General features: G+C 40.1%; 1 protein-coding gene across 1 annotated transcript in view; it reads right to left on the bottom strand.

Annotated features, from left to right (window-relative positions):
• LOC114522453 (fibrillin-2-like) overlaps positions 1 to 16,998 on the bottom strand; it is a 28,222-nt gene that overhangs the window by 6,771 nt on the left and 4,453 nt on the right. The window contains exons 5-52 of the mRNA XM_028543137.1: positions 16,683 to 16,778; positions 15,963 to 16,109; positions 15,283 to 15,333; positions 14,663 to 14,794; positions 14,436 to 14,570; positions 14,000 to 14,170; positions 13,665 to 13,691; positions 13,387 to 13,506; positions 13,057 to 13,263; positions 12,791 to 12,916; positions 12,324 to 12,449; positions 12,028 to 12,150; positions 11,781 to 11,906; positions 11,516 to 11,680; positions 11,128 to 11,181; positions 10,727 to 10,864; positions 10,511 to 10,636; positions 10,235 to 10,357; positions 10,015 to 10,155; positions 9,751 to 9,795; positions 9,473 to 9,598; positions 9,252 to 9,398; positions 8,991 to 9,035; positions 8,618 to 8,743; positions 8,382 to 8,510; positions 8,173 to 8,298; positions 7,908 to 8,033; positions 7,512 to 7,634; positions 7,289 to 7,417; positions 6,405 to 6,536; positions 6,178 to 6,303; positions 5,842 to 6,093; positions 5,523 to 5,648; positions 5,259 to 5,381; positions 4,866 to 5,018; positions 4,601 to 4,792; positions 4,059 to 4,181; positions 3,467 to 3,652; positions 3,060 to 3,185; positions 2,685 to 2,810; positions 2,400 to 2,519; positions 1,990 to 2,112; positions 1,583 to 1,705; positions 1,169 to 1,297; positions 747 to 872; positions 542 to 670; positions 275 to 421; positions 87 to 149 (exon numbers count right to left, since the gene is read on the bottom strand). Coding sequence (XP_028398938.1) covers positions 87 to 149; positions 275 to 421; positions 542 to 670; positions 747 to 872; positions 1,169 to 1,297; positions 1,583 to 1,705; positions 1,990 to 2,112; positions 2,400 to 2,519; positions 2,685 to 2,810; positions 3,060 to 3,185; positions 3,467 to 3,652; positions 4,059 to 4,181; positions 4,601 to 4,792; positions 4,866 to 5,018; positions 5,259 to 5,381; positions 5,523 to 5,648; positions 5,842 to 6,093; positions 6,178 to 6,303; positions 6,405 to 6,536; positions 7,289 to 7,417; positions 7,512 to 7,634; positions 7,908 to 8,033; positions 8,173 to 8,298; positions 8,382 to 8,510; positions 8,618 to 8,743; positions 8,991 to 9,035; positions 9,252 to 9,398; positions 9,473 to 9,598; positions 9,751 to 9,795; positions 10,015 to 10,155; positions 10,235 to 10,357; positions 10,511 to 10,636; positions 10,727 to 10,864; positions 11,128 to 11,181; positions 11,516 to 11,680; positions 11,781 to 11,906; positions 12,028 to 12,150; positions 12,324 to 12,449; positions 12,791 to 12,916; positions 13,057 to 13,263; positions 13,387 to 13,506; positions 13,665 to 13,691; positions 14,000 to 14,170; positions 14,436 to 14,570; positions 14,663 to 14,794; positions 15,283 to 15,333; positions 15,963 to 16,109; positions 16,683 to 16,778 — 6,081 coding nt within the window. The remainder of the gene's footprint in view (positions 1 to 86; positions 150 to 274; positions 422 to 541; positions 671 to 746; positions 873 to 1,168; positions 1,298 to 1,582; positions 1,706 to 1,989; positions 2,113 to 2,399; positions 2,520 to 2,684; positions 2,811 to 3,059; positions 3,186 to 3,466; positions 3,653 to 4,058; positions 4,182 to 4,600; positions 4,793 to 4,865; positions 5,019 to 5,258; positions 5,382 to 5,522; positions 5,649 to 5,841; positions 6,094 to 6,177; positions 6,304 to 6,404; positions 6,537 to 7,288; positions 7,418 to 7,511; positions 7,635 to 7,907; positions 8,034 to 8,172; positions 8,299 to 8,381; positions 8,511 to 8,617; positions 8,744 to 8,990; positions 9,036 to 9,251; positions 9,399 to 9,472; positions 9,599 to 9,750; positions 9,796 to 10,014; positions 10,156 to 10,234; positions 10,358 to 10,510; positions 10,637 to 10,726; positions 10,865 to 11,127; positions 11,182 to 11,515; positions 11,681 to 11,780; positions 11,907 to 12,027; positions 12,151 to 12,323; positions 12,450 to 12,790; positions 12,917 to 13,056; positions 13,264 to 13,386; positions 13,507 to 13,664; positions 13,692 to 13,999; positions 14,171 to 14,435; positions 14,571 to 14,662; positions 14,795 to 15,282; positions 15,334 to 15,962; positions 16,110 to 16,682; positions 16,779 to 16,998) is intronic.

Here is a 16,998-nt window from a genome sequence, read left to right on the forward strand (position 1 = left end):
CCATTTATGCCGAGTCGGTTTAGATAACTAAAGACACATAATCTCAAGATAGTACTCAAAGTGAGCCATATAAAAAATTTTCTTACCTTCCACCGAAATATTCTTTACGGCATAGCCGGGTCCTTTTGGACAGAGTAATGTGAACGTCTCTATAAGATAGAATACCATCTCAATTTAATATATCTTTTCGAAAAAAGTCAAAACGGCCAAGAGCTTTAAAACTCGTCCCGTCCACCCTAGAGGTGGAAAACACGGTACGTAAACTAGATCATACTTGTCTGTGCTGCGGGGCAAAGATCGCATGGCTCGCCCCAGCCTGCTCCTCTGGTGCAGCAACACTGCTGTTTCGTGGATAGCTTCGCCCGTGGTCTGCTACACCCTTCACTATCCAAGTTATCGAAGCAATATCCTGGTCTCATGTCTAGAAATAACGAAGCAGTTCAATGATGCGTGTTCAAGTCTCTCCCCCCCCCTTTATAAACACAGGGTCAGATCGGTTGAATTCTGACGGCATTGCTGAGTTTAATTTTACAATACGTACCTACACACATTTTTCCGAAGTTCGCTATTTTATAACCTTCTGGGCAAATACATCTGAAACTGCCAGGTATGTTCTCGCATCTTCCGTCCATCTCGCAAAGATTTGGATCTTCATCACATTCATCGATATCTACACAAGAAATAGCAGTTTGTATTCACTTGACGATTTCCACCATTACAAGACAACAATGAAAACAAACATATACCTTCACAATCGTCACCAGAAGGATTCATTTGATATCCAAGAGAACACTCGCATTTTGATCCACCAATGGTGTTCGTACACGTTCCATTTGAACAGTATTTATCAATCTCGCGACATTCGTTTATATCTATTGAACAGAAAGAAATCCTTCTCTTCAGTGCTGAGATAGGTCTTGAATAGTAGTCTTGAAGTCTTCCCCCTTTTTAAAGTATCCACCTCTGTTAAATGGGTTACAACATTTGTGATACAGCTTTATGAGGTAAAAATGATTGAATAAAGTATCCCTAATACAAGGCCCTCACTACAAACTAATATAATCCTGGTAAACTTAGTAAATTAGGTTGCCAACACCATGGTTGCTTTTTCTGCATCTAGAGTTACCAACACACGAAATTAACTTATTTGCAAATGCAGAACACATACCTCGGCAATTCCGTCCTAACTCATCCAGCTTGTAGCCAAGGTTACATTTGCAAGTAAATCCACCCACGGTGTTCTCGCAAAAACCGTTTCTGCAGATTTGTGTACCCAATTCATTACACTCGTTGATGTCTGTTAATAACGAATAATGTACATTAAAATTTGATTTGGATATCAGCTTACCTTATACGCCCTTTGTAAACTATCCAGTAAAGGTCTTGCAGCAGTCCACGTAATTTATACAGAAGAATCTGAAGTATTTTCATGCTGCTGTTTTGTTTATGTTAATTTTAAATGCTCTCGCTAGCAGTTCAATTAGGGAAATCACCAGCTCACCCAAGTTCTGCTGGTACCAAGCTGAGGAATTCTTATACAGTCGAACTACAAGTACTCAGAACAGAAAGAAGCCCTACCTACCTCTACACGCATGTCTAGAATCCTCCCTAAATCCTTCGTTACATTGACAAGAATACGAGCCCGGTGTGTTGATGCACTGACCATCCCTGCATCGGGCGTTCCCATTGGAGCATTCATCGACGTCTAAATAGTTGTCACCATGGAAATCATACGTCAATCGAACTCTTTGAAGAATTTTTATATGAGTTAAATATGGGCTTGAGTTAAATATTGAACTTTCTAGGTCGGGGCTTTTTTTAAGGTAGGGAAGATTTTACTTGAAGAAGAGGTGTTTTACATTATGGTGAAGGCGTTGTGGGAGAGAGACAGAGAGGAAGAAGGTGTGCTTCGTGCAAGATGTGCTTCTTACAGAGACGGGGGAGGGGGGGTACACGCCATCCGAACTAAAGCTAATGTGAATGTTTTACCTGTACAAGCCTTCCCTCCTCTTGCCGATTGGTAACCAGTTTTACATAAGCATCTATAGTCTCCAACTAGATTTATGCATACTCCGTTCACGCATGTGCTATTTAAGTGACACTCGTTGTGATCTATTAAAGCAAAACGTTGAAAATGATTAATGATCAATGATTGGTGTCTTAGGATTGGAGAATGACAGGCAAGCCACAGTGGGGAAGGACAGGTCAAGGAGGTAGAGCAGGCTGTCAGACAAGCAGGCAAGACATCGCTATCAAAGTCGCAAAGAGGTGGTGGCTGTCAGACAAGCAGGCCAGGCACCTCACGGACATTCTGTAAGGAATGCAACTAAGGAAGCCTGACTAACAGGTAGCGATGAAAGGAAATTACAGACATACGAAAAACAACGGATATAACTTACCTACACATTTGATACCAGTTTCATCGATAACGTAACCAGTGGGACAGACACACATAAAACTACCGAATGTATTCTTACACCGTCCGTTAACACATGGCTTCGTTAAACATTCGTCGACATCTGCAGAAAAAACAAGCAACATCATAAGTTACCTGTATAACCAGATTAGTTTGGTTCTAACAAGCAAAGACAATAATCCAAGAAATGAATCCTTTATCCGTAAATGCGCCCGTTCTGGATGAAGTTAGAGGAAAGGTTGAAAACAATATTTCGATGAAAGCATACCTTCGCACATCTTTTCACCGTTCTTCACGGCAAATCCGTTTTTGCATTCGCATCTGTAGCTGTTGTACGTGTTCATGCATACACCCATACCACAGGGTTCTCGCATGAACGAACATTCGTCCACATCTAAAATCGTGAAATTGATTATGACATCAAACATCAACCATATAGACAGAACTCTTAAAAAAAATTACTCTATTCGGAAATGCTTGTATTACGTGCATACCAAACACTTTCGTTGAATTGAAAATTCAGGGAAATGATTAGGCACGCCTGAGCTAGCTTAACCATAGAAAATGACTGGACTAAGTGGCTGCCCCAGATAGCATTCACTGCAACTCAGTGATGACAGGTGATAAAAAGGTAGGACTTTACCTGTTATTATCGGAGGTAAGGTTGGACCTCTGGTACCTCCAGGCGGGTGGGGGGTCAGTACACCGGGTCCCCCTGGTCCCGGGGTAGTTGGTTTAATCCTCACTCCACACAATGCATAATACTCCTCTATAGGAAAGACAAAATTTAACATGTGGTCACAATTCCAAGCAATATTTCCACTTTATTTTATCAGGCACATCAGATACAGTTTCCCTGCTATGGAAATAGTTTTCATACGAGTCAAAATATCACCGTAAACTTGTTGCCTCGTTTTAACAATTTTTTTGTTCGCGTTGTTTCTTTTCTATATTTCCAGACAATTTCAGTAAATCATACAAAATCAAGTGAGGTACTATAGCATAAAGAGACAACGTTTGGACAAAAGTATTTCTTAAACTCTCATTCACCTGTGAAACGTATAGGACACAGTTTACACATGTCAGGTGGACCATACGCTGTGCCTATACTGCAACAACATTGAACACGAGTAATGGGGCGGTAGCTAAGCGTTTCGTTACACGAGGATCCAGGGGTACTTCCCTCGAGGTCTGAAAGATCCTGTATGTCTTTGAAGCATTGTTGTGGACGTTCGTCTGAAAATGTAAAAGTGTTTGTATAGACGCATGAAGAAAAACGATAAAAATCTTCTGGTGTCACACTGGGACAATGCAGTGGCGTAGCCAGCCTGACAATTTAGTCATGCTATGCAAATTTCAAGTCATTAGAATTATTAAATTCTTCAGAAATTCATTGTTTTCACAGTCAATAAACACCCAAATTATTATCATAGCATGACTAAATTGTCATGTTAGCTACGCCAAAGGAGAAATATCTTTTTACACAGTCATATGGGCATATTAATAGTTATTACAGCTCACTATTAACTATAAAAAATAGCCTGTTACCTGACCGACCATTTGAGCGGCAACTATAGACCAACTGGCCGAGTCTTAAAATGATCTTTTGTGAAATCATTGATGAATATGAATATATACTAACCAACACAATGAGAGCCAATCAGCGTCTCTCCAGGAGGACATTCGCAGATATAACTTCCAAACGTATTGATGCAGAGACCAGAGAAGCCACAAATGTAACTATCTCTTTCACATTCATTGATGTCTGAGAAAAAAATGTGCATTTTTACAACGTGGTATGGTAGGTATGGTATGGTATGGTATGGTATGGTATGGTATGGTATGGTATGGTATGGTATGGTATGGTATGGTATGGTATGGTATGGTATGGTATGGTATGGTATGGTATGGTATGGTATGGTATGGTATGGTATGGTATGGTATGGTATGGTATGGTATGGTATGGTATGGTATGGTATGGTATGGTATGGTATGGTATGGTATGGTATGGTATGGTATGGTATGGTATGGTATGGTATGGTATGGTATGGTATAGAATGGTATGGTATGGAATGGTATGGTATGGTATGGTATGGTATGGTATGGTATGGTATGGTATGGTATGGTATGGTATGGTATGGTATGGTATGGTATGGTATGGTATGGTATGGTATATTGCCCTACCTACACACACTCCAATATTGGGGTCGTACACAAAGCCAGTGGAACACCTGCAAATGAAGCTGCCATACGTGTTTATGCACGTGCCATTCACACAAATTCTTGGAAACAAACATTCGTTTATGTCCAAGAATGAAGTGCTGATTTCATCAACGATAAATCCAGGACCACCCGGACAGAGGTGCTTGTAGTCAGCTAAATAAGAGAAATGGATTTGACCAGATTGCGCTGACATTTACAAACTGATTTTGAACGTGATTTTCCTGACCTGTGCCATTTCTTGGACATTCTTCACAGGGATTGTTCCAGCCTGCCCCAACAGAACAACAACACTTGCTACGCAGCACTTCATCTGCGATAAGATTTTGACAGGATTTAGGACCAGGGCCTTTTGTCAAATGACACCGACCTTCACGAGTATCTGAAAAAAACAAATGCGGTGTTGGATAAAGTTATTCTGGTAAACAATCTAATCATGACGTTCTTGTAATAGTGGTACTGGAGAAGGAATTAAACTAACATTTTACTTAATATTAACAATGCAAAACAAACATTTAAGACATCTGGAACAACAGAGAAACTTGAGGCAGACGTAAAATCGAAACATTAGTTGTAGTAAAAACATTCATTTATTCAGCTAAAACAAAAAAACCAGGCTCACCAATGCAAGCGGTGTTGGTAGGATTTGGTATGAAGTCTTCGTCACACTCGCAACGATATTTTCCCATTTCATTCACACATCGACCATTGAGGCACATTCCTGATTCGGCGCACTCGTTTGTGTCTGTAAGAGAGCATCGACACTAGTGTGTATTGACACACATTGTTCGTCTGACAATACCTATTCAATGCATCCGTGCTGGTGTATTTTTACCAAGACATTGAAGTTAAAAACGCGAGTTTCCATGAGTTATTTGTGCCTTACCTGTGCAGTTATTGAGGTAACGATTAAGCTGGAATCCTTTGTCACAAATACATCGGAATGATCCAGGAATGTTAACACATTTTCCATGGTGACAAAACTCATCCATCGCTTCACACTCGTCCAGATCTGCAAACACATAAATTACATGAAGTAACAACTCAAAAGAACAAAGCGGAATAACTTTCATAAATCTAATTCACTTGTGATGGATGTTTTACTGTTTGTTTGCTTGCAATGTGCATATGCAGCAAATCATCTAAACTACACTTTGGCAAAAAAATACTACATTCCATACCTCAGAGGTGAATTGTGTACATACCTTCACAACCTTTGCCATCACTCGTAAGCAAGTATCCAAAATCACATTCGCACTGGTAGGTCCCGGGGACGTTCAAACATTTTCCGTTTTCGCACACAGGGGAGATCGTTTCGCATTCGTTGATATCGCGACACGTATTGTCCCGCGCGCGCACGTAGCCTTCCGCGCACTCGCAAGTGAAATTACCAGGAGTGTTGGTACAGACAGTGTTCTGACCACACCTGTCAGCCTGAACAGAACACTCGTCGATGTCTTGAAAAAGACAAGAATTATCAAAGAATGGAAATAATTTAGAGAGAAACAAATTGTAGGTATTAAATGCTTTTCATTGCCTACCTTGGCAATTTTCGTCGACTTCCTCATATCCCGGCCTACAAGAACAACTGTAGGAACCAATTGTGTTCATACAGAAAGCATTTCTGTCACATATGTCTGTCTGGTCGTTAGCACACTCGTTCACATCTAGACGCAAAGCCACAGAGGCAAAAATAGGTATATATTTGTTTAGTTCAACCTCACATCTACCATCCACGACAGATGCACATCTTTCCCATCTAACTTACCGCTACAGATGGACACCGAAGAGCCTTCATCCAAGATGAAACCCAGTGGACAAATGCAGCGATAAGATCCCATCAAATTTTCACACACTCCATTTCGACATAAATCGGGATTTGACACACACTCGTCGATGTCTAAAAAATTAAAGCAATTCATCGTAGGAAAGACGTAAGCACATCGAGGTACAGAAAATTAAAAAGCAAAAAATAGAATTTAGTGTAAGCCTTTTCAGTTGCTACGAGAGTGAGCTGTATGTTTCTGCAGCTGCGTTTCGTTGCCGCAGTAAAAATTGGTTACCTAAGACTCATTTATAAGATTCATTTCTATTAGGTAAACAACGAAAAACCTGGGACAAGTTGTTCAAAAGGCGGTTAGCGTTACCGTGGGTTGACTCAAATTTTTACATCAGTTTTTTAATCGCTCGGTTATGCAGTTGAACATGCAGTTTTCCATAAATATTTTGTGGATAAATAGAAATCTTATTTTGCAAAGTTTTGAAACGAACAGCAGTGCAGAAGCATATAAACCAAAACAGCTGAGTAAAATTTAACCCAGGGTCAGCACTAACCTAGCTTTGAACAACCGTCCCCATGGTTGAAAAACCATTTTTTTACCAAATAAAATGGATCTGGGACAACCAATCTTAAATGAGTTGTTTAACAATCTGTTTTTACAGAGCAATTTTGAAGTGATCTTTTTCGAAATGCTAAGCTTTCATATGGTAGAATTAAAAAGTATTGAATTTAAAGGCTGAAAGGCTGGATTACACCATTCTTCATTCATTGCATTTCAATTAACATGCATTTGTCCAGCGGAAACAGTGCATGCATCGGGTTCATTTCATGCATAAACCATTTTTGTAGCACATATGAAAAAGGTTCCTCACCTATACAGGACTTGCGATCACTAGACACAGCATAAGCATCAGAACATAAACACTCGTGGCCGGCATACACGTTCTGACATGTGTTACCAACGCCACAAATCTCAGGCGTCTCAACACACTCATTGATATCTGTAACACGATAGAAATAACACATTATTGTTTCGAGCAATGTTGAGACATCACTCCAGTTAAACACATCAAGGTCATCTGAAAATGCACGTACCTACGCATGTTCTACCGTCGTTTCGCAGCCTCAGTCCAGGTGGACAGATACATCGATAACGTCCGACCAAATTTTCACACGTTGCCTCGCATCCACCATTGTCTGTTTCGCATTCATCGATGTCTGGTGATATGTACGATCATATGAGTACAACTAGGGCTTCATGGACATACAGTGGGATCACACAAACCAGAATATGTCCATGCAACTGCACAATTTGTGTTGCCCTACACGTGGAACTCCCTCCTGAAAATCATAATTTCACGGGGAAAAGCTACGGTGTTCGCCAGCCTGATTCAAGATCGTTTCTGTCAAAGCTAAAGGCGACCTTGAATCGGCGAGAAAAGCAAACCAAAGTTCATAGAACAAGCGTTAACTACCATTTTCTCTCCTTACCAATACAGCTCTTCATATCATCAGTAGATTTAAAGCCCTCGTAACAGGCGCACTGATAACCGCCCATGAAATTTTGACAAACACCATTTGCACAAATGAAGGAGTTTTCAGCACACTCGTTGATGTCTAAGATATCAGATAATAGTCAGTTAAGTAGCATAAGAAACAAGTAACGCCTCGTTGAAAGACACTGGATAAATTTCCAGTGTTTCAGCATATATACCAGTTGTTATCACCAAACATCCTCTACTATCCAATATATTACCTTGACACATTAGCCCACTGGGATCCAAACGTTTCCCTGGAGGACACCTACAATCGAAGCTGCCTATGGTGTTGACACAGGTACCCCCTTGGCAAGGATTTGATAAATCTGCGCACTCGTCCACATCTGAAATAAATTAGAACATCGAGAGAATACTGAATTGAACTGCTCTTTCTTCATCTGAGATATAATGCCAATATTTTTCCTACCAATGCAGATCTCCATCATCATAGGCGCGTTTTTAAATCCTTCTCGACAATTACATCGAAATCCTCCACCAATGTTAATGCACGTTCCATTTCCACAAAGATCGGGAGTTATTTCACATTCGTTTATATCTAAAATAAGTTAGGATAACATCAAACCAGAGCAGATCTAACGAAGCACACGTCCCAGTCATGTTATATAAAATGTGGCACTCATATTTTCACGAACCATCTCTCACCTGTACAGTTTTTTTCCGTTTCGTCAAGAGCAAAGCCCGGACGACATTCGCATAAGAATCCGTCGCGCGTATCAATACATTCTCCATTGTAGCAAATTCCAGGGAACATGTTGCATTCATCGATTTCTATGAATGTGGAAATGTTGTGGTTAATAGTACTCGATGCTACTTAACCTTGTGAAAACCGTGGATCACATCAAGAGCTCTTTGCCACGATAAAGTGATTGGTACGTTTCATTAGAAAAAATCCTGCTTGGAGCTGTTGAACCTTGGTATTGAAAGCTTTCGTTCAGGACCGAAACTAGTTCTGCCTGACGGATTTCTTTTGTAAGTGCAATAGCCTCTTGGGTAGACCCTTTTGGTGTCTTCTCACCTTTTACTTGATCAACATCATCACGACAGAGATCATCAAATTCTCCTAAAAAATTTACCTGCCATTAGTTTTCATATTGGGTAAAAAACAAGTCGTAGGACTAAAAGATTTTGCAGTTTTTATCGAGGATGTTTGCTTTCCACCAGTTCCACCAGTCAAATGCTTTATTTCTACGAAAATAACCAATCACGTGCGCCATAGGTAAGAGAAAGGTAGCGATAGTCAAATCTGAATCTCGCTAATATACTCAAGCAAACATACGCGTATCCTTCAACGGGCATTCCTCACAAGGTCGGCCCCAGGCGGCACCAACCGAGCAGCAGCAAATATCCTTTTTGTAAACCCCGCGAACAGGCAGGGTGCATTTGTCACGAGTTACCGATTGGTAACAGACAGCTTCTCTTTCATCTGAAAACATTGAAAAGACGGATTCAGATATACGAAATTTATAAGTGAATGTTTTGAAGAACGTTGAATCTTACCTCGACAAATGCTCTTGCTCTCGTCCAAAGTAAAGCCCTCGGCACAAACGCATTGAAAACTTCCGGGAGTGTTCAAACACCGGCCATTGCGACATTGCCCGGGGAACTCTTTGCATTCGTCAATATCTAAAGTTAAAAAGATGAAAGATGGAAACGCAGACCAGAAGACGATAGCAGAAAGAACAGGCAAGCACGGATATTGGTTTCGCTGAGTTGCGAGCTAGTGTTCTCAAACAGAAGCAATGAGATTTTAAGAGTAAAATAAAAGTCGTATTTACCGACGCAGGTGAAGTTTTTATACGAGTAACCTGCGGCGCATTTTCCTGAAAAGAAAAACAATATTTTAATAGAGAAAGAAGCAATTGAATAGAAACTATGTGAGATAGTTTGAAACAGCTCGGTTTAAAAAAGTAAAGTCGTAGACAAATTGGGCTGGATTTAAATCATATAGATTTAAATATAGCATAGAGACTGTGAAATGGCATAGAGACTGTTAAAATAAGGACATAGACCTCTCTGTGTGTGGGGTTTAAGATTATTACCAGTGGTTGGACATTTTTCACAAGGACTCCCCCAAGCTTTTCCAAATGTCTGGCAACACACCTCCTGTGTGACGTCACCGTTCACGTGGTCTTCGCAAATTCCGTTGTTAATCGCGCGCCAGCACTTGCCTTTGCGCAAATCTGCAAGGAATTAGGTGGGATAAAATTTAAACAAGGCAAATTCGATGCTCAAAGGCGAAGCATTTTTGCATGAACGCACCTTCACAGATACGTCCTGATGAGTCCAAGGTGAGTTCTGTCGGGCACTGACACCTATAACTTCCCATGGTATTTATACATATTCCGCCAACGCAGGTATTTGCATTTTCGCATTCGTTTTCATCTAAAAGAAAGTGTACGGTATAGATTTTAGATTGATTCGTTGCTCTAAGCTTATATAATACATAATTGCCATTATATATTTGTTATTATTCGCCTATGGTACTTTCATCTATCTCATGGTTAAAGTGGACGTCAAAGAGACGATGAATCATACCTTCACATCCTCTTGTTCTGCTGTCGAAGACATAACCTCTGGGACATACACACCGATAACTACCCGGAGTATTCTCACATCTTCCTCGGTTGCAGAGGGAAGGATTCTCGCGACATTCATTGATCTCTGAAATCAAAACAAAGTTCCTTCAAAGATCTATTCGTCGTAATGCGACCGCTTGCATTTAAGGAACAATTGATGAGGCACCTCACTTACCTACACATTCTTTCCTGTTCCTTGTATTTCTGTATCCAGGGTCGCAGTCGCAAAAATAGTCCCCGTTGGTGTTTCTGCATCGACCATTGACACAGAGTTGTGTTTGAGATCCCACATTGTTCGAACATTCGTCAATATCTTGAAAAGTAAAACAAAAAGATATAATTTCTAGTGTCTGTAAAGTTTGGAAATCGGAAGATAACTTTTTCGACGATTGTCGTACGAATCTCTTAGAAAATATTGCAATCTTTATCATGATTTTCAGTTAAACGATGAACGAAATGAACCAATCGATAAGCGAGAAAGTCTTAGTTGAGGTCACGTATAAACTAAATTATCCACAACTGATTCAGTCGTGTATCAATGAAAGTGGAAAAATCGCACTATTCATGAAACCTTACCTTTGCCACCGCTATCTTTTCCTGTTCCATGGACACAAACCTTTCTGTATGCATCTACAGAGAATTAAACAAGTGCAAAAGTTGAGTTTCATTTCGATCCAGCTCAAACTACTGTATTTCTTTTCAGCAAAGCATCGCTACGGGAAGATATCCAGTATTTCTATCATATTTTCACTGATACAAAATTCTGCCAGGACATTTTCTTTTGAGTGTTGCAGTGGATATAAACATACTAACTTTATCCCGCTATTTTGTGCTGTGTCTATTCAGGTACAACACAGAAAGTAGTGGAAAAATAACGCAAAACCCTCCAGTTATACTACAAGGTCCGTAGCGAGACACATGTCATCTTATTCGTCCTATCAATGGATGTCACGTGTATGCTTACTTGTATTTGGCAAAGGACACGGCATGCAGGGATTTCCCCAAGCACGTCGTTTTGCCGCCGTATTGTCCTTGCCACAGCAACATTGAGAGATGGTCAGAGATCGAAACAGCGTCTGACTGCACACGTTATTGCTGTAGCTTGCATAACATTGAGACTCCATGGTATCTAAGGAAGAAAAATTTTAAAAAAAATCCACTTCCTATGTTGTCATTTACTGTAAAGCAACGTTGATATGATTGGGATTTGATTTCTTCACAAAACTCACCGAGACACATGTGTTTATCAGTAGACTGTGTGTATCCCGTGTTGCAGCGGCATTCGTAGTCTCCTAGTGTGTTTTGACAAACGCCATTCATACAAACATCGTCAAGACTAGTGCATTCGTCAATATCTGTATAAATTAAAAGCAAATTGAAACGGAGAATTGAACAAGGCCCTGGGTCGATGAACGACTTCCTTTCTCTCGTAAACTCCCCCCCCCCGTTCCCCCAAAACAAACACAGTCTTCCTACCGATGCATGATTTTTCGTCCACACTCAAAGCAAACCCTTTGTTACAAGAACAACGCCAAGATCCTCTCGTGTTTATGCACTGACCATTCGTGCAAGTGGACGCATCTGCACACTCGTCCCGATCTTCAAGAAAAGATAAAAAGCAAAATAAAGCAAAATATTGTAGATATGTCATATTCATTACTGCATTTAAACTGAGCTATAGGCAGGAATACGGAACGGATGTGTTTGATTCACACAAGAAGAATGAATTCCTTCAGCAAACTGCTGGAGTTCAGTCTAAAAGCAAGGCTTACCAACACAACGCTTTTGATCAGTAGTCGGCCTGTAGCCTGTGGCACATTCACAGCGGTAACTACCAATCTCGTTTACGCATAAACCATTTCGACAAAGATTCCTGTTCCTTGCACATTCGTCGGTGTCTGAAATAGCGCATGTATTATGAGCATTGGAAGGAAAGTTTTAATGCGAGGAGGCTCTCATACGAAGTTGAATAAGAAATATCACATTAAGATTTTTTATTTGCTTCAAATTTGCGTGTTGGAAACTGTAAGCTGGTATAATGAAGAGCTATTGTTAATTTTTTACCCAAACTTCTAGGATTCCATAGTGAGAGGACTATAAGTCAAACAGCCAAAATGTGAATTAAGCCAAATTTAGGCACAAGTTCTACAGTCCCGTCCTGTCAGGATTAGGAGTTTATTCAAAACATGATTTAGTAGTCATGGCGTTTTAAATCAAATAACTTCACGACAGCACTTACCTACACATCTCCCTCGCACGTATGAAAAACCAGAATTACACCTGCATCTTAGGACACGATTTATTCTGGTGCACACGCCATTTTCACACTTTTCACCAACTCTGGAGCAATCGCGCCTGGGTCCCACTAAAATTTTACGAACGTTTAATCAATACCCTAACGATATCGTTTCGCAAGACTTTTAACATCCCCTTTCTTTGATTAACCTTCCCATGACACCTTTTTCATGGTCGAACCGGATAGAAACAAATTTTGAAAACACAAACCTGGTGTTGGCGGAGGCGTGGGTCTAGAAGGTGTAAGTCCACCTATTCTCGTTGGCAGACCACTTGGTGTTTCAGTTGGGATAGGGACGCACAATACCCTGTTGGTTCCGGGCATGTAACCATCTTTGCATTCGCATTCGAAGTTCCCAATGGTGTTTCTACAATGCGCATTCTGGCATATCAGACCGTCCTCGCACTCGTCAACATCTGAATAAAATCAAATCACCAAAATATTACTCCGCGCAGGTAGTCATATTGTCGCTCTAAGATTGCTTGTTGTTCGGTAGACTTCAGTGTATATCTATAAACGTGCATTCCTAGTATTCTTACCAACACATCTTCCCAACGAAGGATTATAGGTATACCCAGGGGAGCAAATACACCTCAATCCAGTTTCAGTTCTTCTGCATTCTCCATTCGGGCATCCTTCACCCTCGACACTGCATTCGCCTGAAATTTGAAATCAAGAGACGAATTTCAGTTTCAACTTTGATAAGGAAAACGTGAAAGCACACGGTGAATTCCATCTCCAGAATTCACAAAAGAAATCGCAAATTTTCCTTTGAATTTCGAGATGGTAAATTCGGTTGTAAAGCTACAAATCTTACCGTATTTGCACAATGAGTCATGGGCATCTAAAACAAAAACGGTTATTTAAATATTATCAATGTTTTCCCTAATTTTTACAACAGTTATTGATCCCACTTTGAAGACAACATTCAGGACAGAGGTAGTGTTTCTTATCAAGCCTAGCTCCCATTTTTGAATTGTCGAAATTATCGTGAACAAGTCGTTATAATAATAGGATGTAAAGTTATCTTTATTTTCTGTATTCAATCAGTCACTCATGACTGCCTCATGACTGCAAACCGTCAGCAATATTCAATAACATCAACTACCTTGACATAGCCTACTCGCAACTTTCACGGAAACCAATTTTTACCTGTATTTTTAGCAGGACATCTTTGACAAGCAGCACTCCAACCTGCGCCCTCGATGTTACTACAACAGCATTCGGCCAGCGTCACGTTATCAGAGATTGGTTCGAAACACGTACCCCGGATGACCTGTATAAAACACTGGTCTTGGCGTTTATCAGGGGGAAGCGTTGCGACTAGAGAACGAGTGTATAGATTATGTGTGAACAAATGGTGTGTTTTAAAATTTATGAAGTCGGAAGGTGGTGCGATCAATTTCCAGGAAACTTTTTAAACCGAGAAAATTTCTTAAAAAATCTAAAATTGACTTCGTTTTCACGAAAGGGAGTCTTATACAGTAAGTTTAATACTTTTATTGTCTATTTCAGGCAGTTTTTATACCACATCTGATCAGGAACTATTATTTAGCACATTTCCAACAACTTAACAGTATATACTTGCCTCGTCTTTCGCAAGTGTTGCCGTCGGAGGAGAGGACATATCCTGACGCACATACACATCTGTATGTACCAACACTGTTCACGCAGCGACCATTTAAACATCGGTTGGTTTCTCTGTCAGCACATTCGTCAATATCTGTGAATATATTCGTGGGCTTTGAATAAATGAATATCCTGCGGTTATTAGAGACGAGTGACACAGATATATATACAACGGCAATGTCTCACCAACACATCTGGCTGCTCGATCGTCATATTTGAAACCAACTTCACATTTTTCGCAGCGATAACTTCCAACCGTATTGGTACATTTTCCATTTTTGCCACAGACCCCGGGTACCGCTTCGCACTCATTTATATCTGCATGGAATCGATAAATTCATGAGGAATGCACGTGCACGCAACAGCACGGAGAGTTCAGGGATTATTCTAAGCTGGAGTTGCTACAACAGTTTGAAATTGTAAGAAAATTTCTACAGAAGGAAATTAGTATATAATAATTGTGTGTCTACAGTTACCCTTATACTAATTTCCATGTCCAGAAATTTTCTTACAATTTCAAAAAGTGGCAGCAACTCCAGCTTAGAATAACCCCTGACAGTGATTTAGGGATTTGGTGAAAACATTGAAAGCGTTCGAAGATGCGAGCTGGAATGAAAATTTATACGCAGTTCTGAAAAATAAACCGAGAGCTGTTTTAATGTTACCCAACTATCAAGAGTTGAGCATGCTGGCCTATGATTCCTATGCAGCGTTCTAACTTCTAAGCAATGAATTTTACAGTCCAATTGCTGAGCGTTAATCATAGATGCAGTGTTGAAATATATTATATTATATTATATACTTACCTAAGCATTCCCTCGATTCATAATCTGGAAGGAATCCTATCGCACACGGCACTGAAAAAATAGATGAAAATAATATGAACGATTCTAGCATTATCCTTCAATATTTTCTTAATGTTGAACTAGGTATACTTAGGTATACTTTCAAATACTGTCGTGTTCAACAATTGTTCACTTTGTACATATTTTAATTACGCAGGTTTCATAGAAACGAATCCTAAGTTCACGGTGTTTTTTAGTAAAGATGATATTGTATTGTTTTAATGCCTCAAATCACAATCGATACCCCGAGGTTTTTCTGGCACATTGATTAATCGCAAGTTTTAATTTCCGAGATACAAACAAGAGGAAATGACTAATCTGACAGACACATGCAAGGTGTCCCGCGGAAATTGATTGATGCGAATTTTAAAGCGTGCTAATCCGCCATCAGCGTTATTGATGTTCGTTTACCCACTTGATTTTGAGCTGTGGCGTGCAAATTAGCATCTACGCACCTTCAGAAAGGTATTTGAGGCATTCTTAGCTCCTTCGGGGCATTAGCCCGAAAAAACGGGCACAGAAATTATCGATAAATTAGTTTGCTTAATTGCCCTCGATTCAAAACAGCAAGTCTTTCTCAAGCGAGATATTTCTCCACGAGTGGAAATCGTCCTGTATAGGAGGGATTCCGGAGATATTACCTGGCTTTGCTGGACATCTTTCACAAGGCGAGCCCCAGGCTTTACCGATTGTTGCACAGCATAATTCTTTGGTGCAGACTAACGTTGTAACCTGTCCTTGACATCGGAGATTTTTTACTTCTTTGTAGCAAGGTCCTTGACGCAAATCTAAAACAAAAGGTAAACGTTTCCGAGGAGGATTGCTGGACAAATTAGCTCATATTCAACGAGATTCCCATTAGCTCAATGTTCCATTAATTTCATCCCATAAAATTGAAAAAGCGGGAAGTTAACTGGTGATCAACATGTCCGCATTTACCTCCAGCCAAGATAGAGTTTTTTCCGAGTTTCGAACTGAAATAACTTGGCCACAAAGATAGTAAACTAAGGCTATTCAATATTTCCTTTTGTTGTAGCAATTTCAAGAGTTAAGTAAAAAGAAAAAGATTTAGAAATACAACAAGCGTCTTCCTAGCCAAAGGAAAGTTAACTTTTGACAATTACTTTGTTTCTAAGTTTCTTTAATATTTTCCTTTTGGCAAGTCTTAAAATTTCTACATGAAACAAAACTTTTTATAGCTTCAGTTTCATAAACTCAGGACGGAACACGTTTTCCCAAATTTGGTTTGGCTCTCAGTACTGAAAACTAGTTGAAGCAAATTCTGTCCCCTCCCCCCCCGAGTTATCGCTCCAGTTGTATTAGAGCCCACCGTTAGATCCTGCTAACGTAATATACCGTACCTGCTTGACACTGTGGCCCAGCAAAACCATATGGGCAGGAACAAGTATTTGGTGCGATACACCGACCACCATTGAGACAACGCCTGGTACACACGGCTAAAAAATCATCAGCGATTTGAAATAAAAGTTTAGGGTGAGATGTATTTACAACCTATCAATACCCCACTTGGAAATTTTAGTGCCCTCGCAATAAACCACGAGTGCTATTGTTGTTGTTTTTTTACGTTTTTTTCTTTAGATTTTCCAGTTTTTCCCCTTCATAAAAAGCGAAACACCGCTAGGCGAAGCAACGTCACATGATTGCTTCGTCCAATGG

This window comes from Dendronephthya gigantea, unplaced genomic scaffold (assembly GCF_004324835.1).
Source record: "Dendronephthya gigantea isolate DGI-Jeju-01 unplaced genomic scaffold, DenGig_1.0 000023F, whole genome shotgun sequence".
In the NCBI taxonomy this organism is placed as follows: domain Eukaryota; kingdom Metazoa; phylum Cnidaria; class Anthozoa; order Malacalcyonacea; family Nephtheidae; genus Dendronephthya; species Dendronephthya gigantea.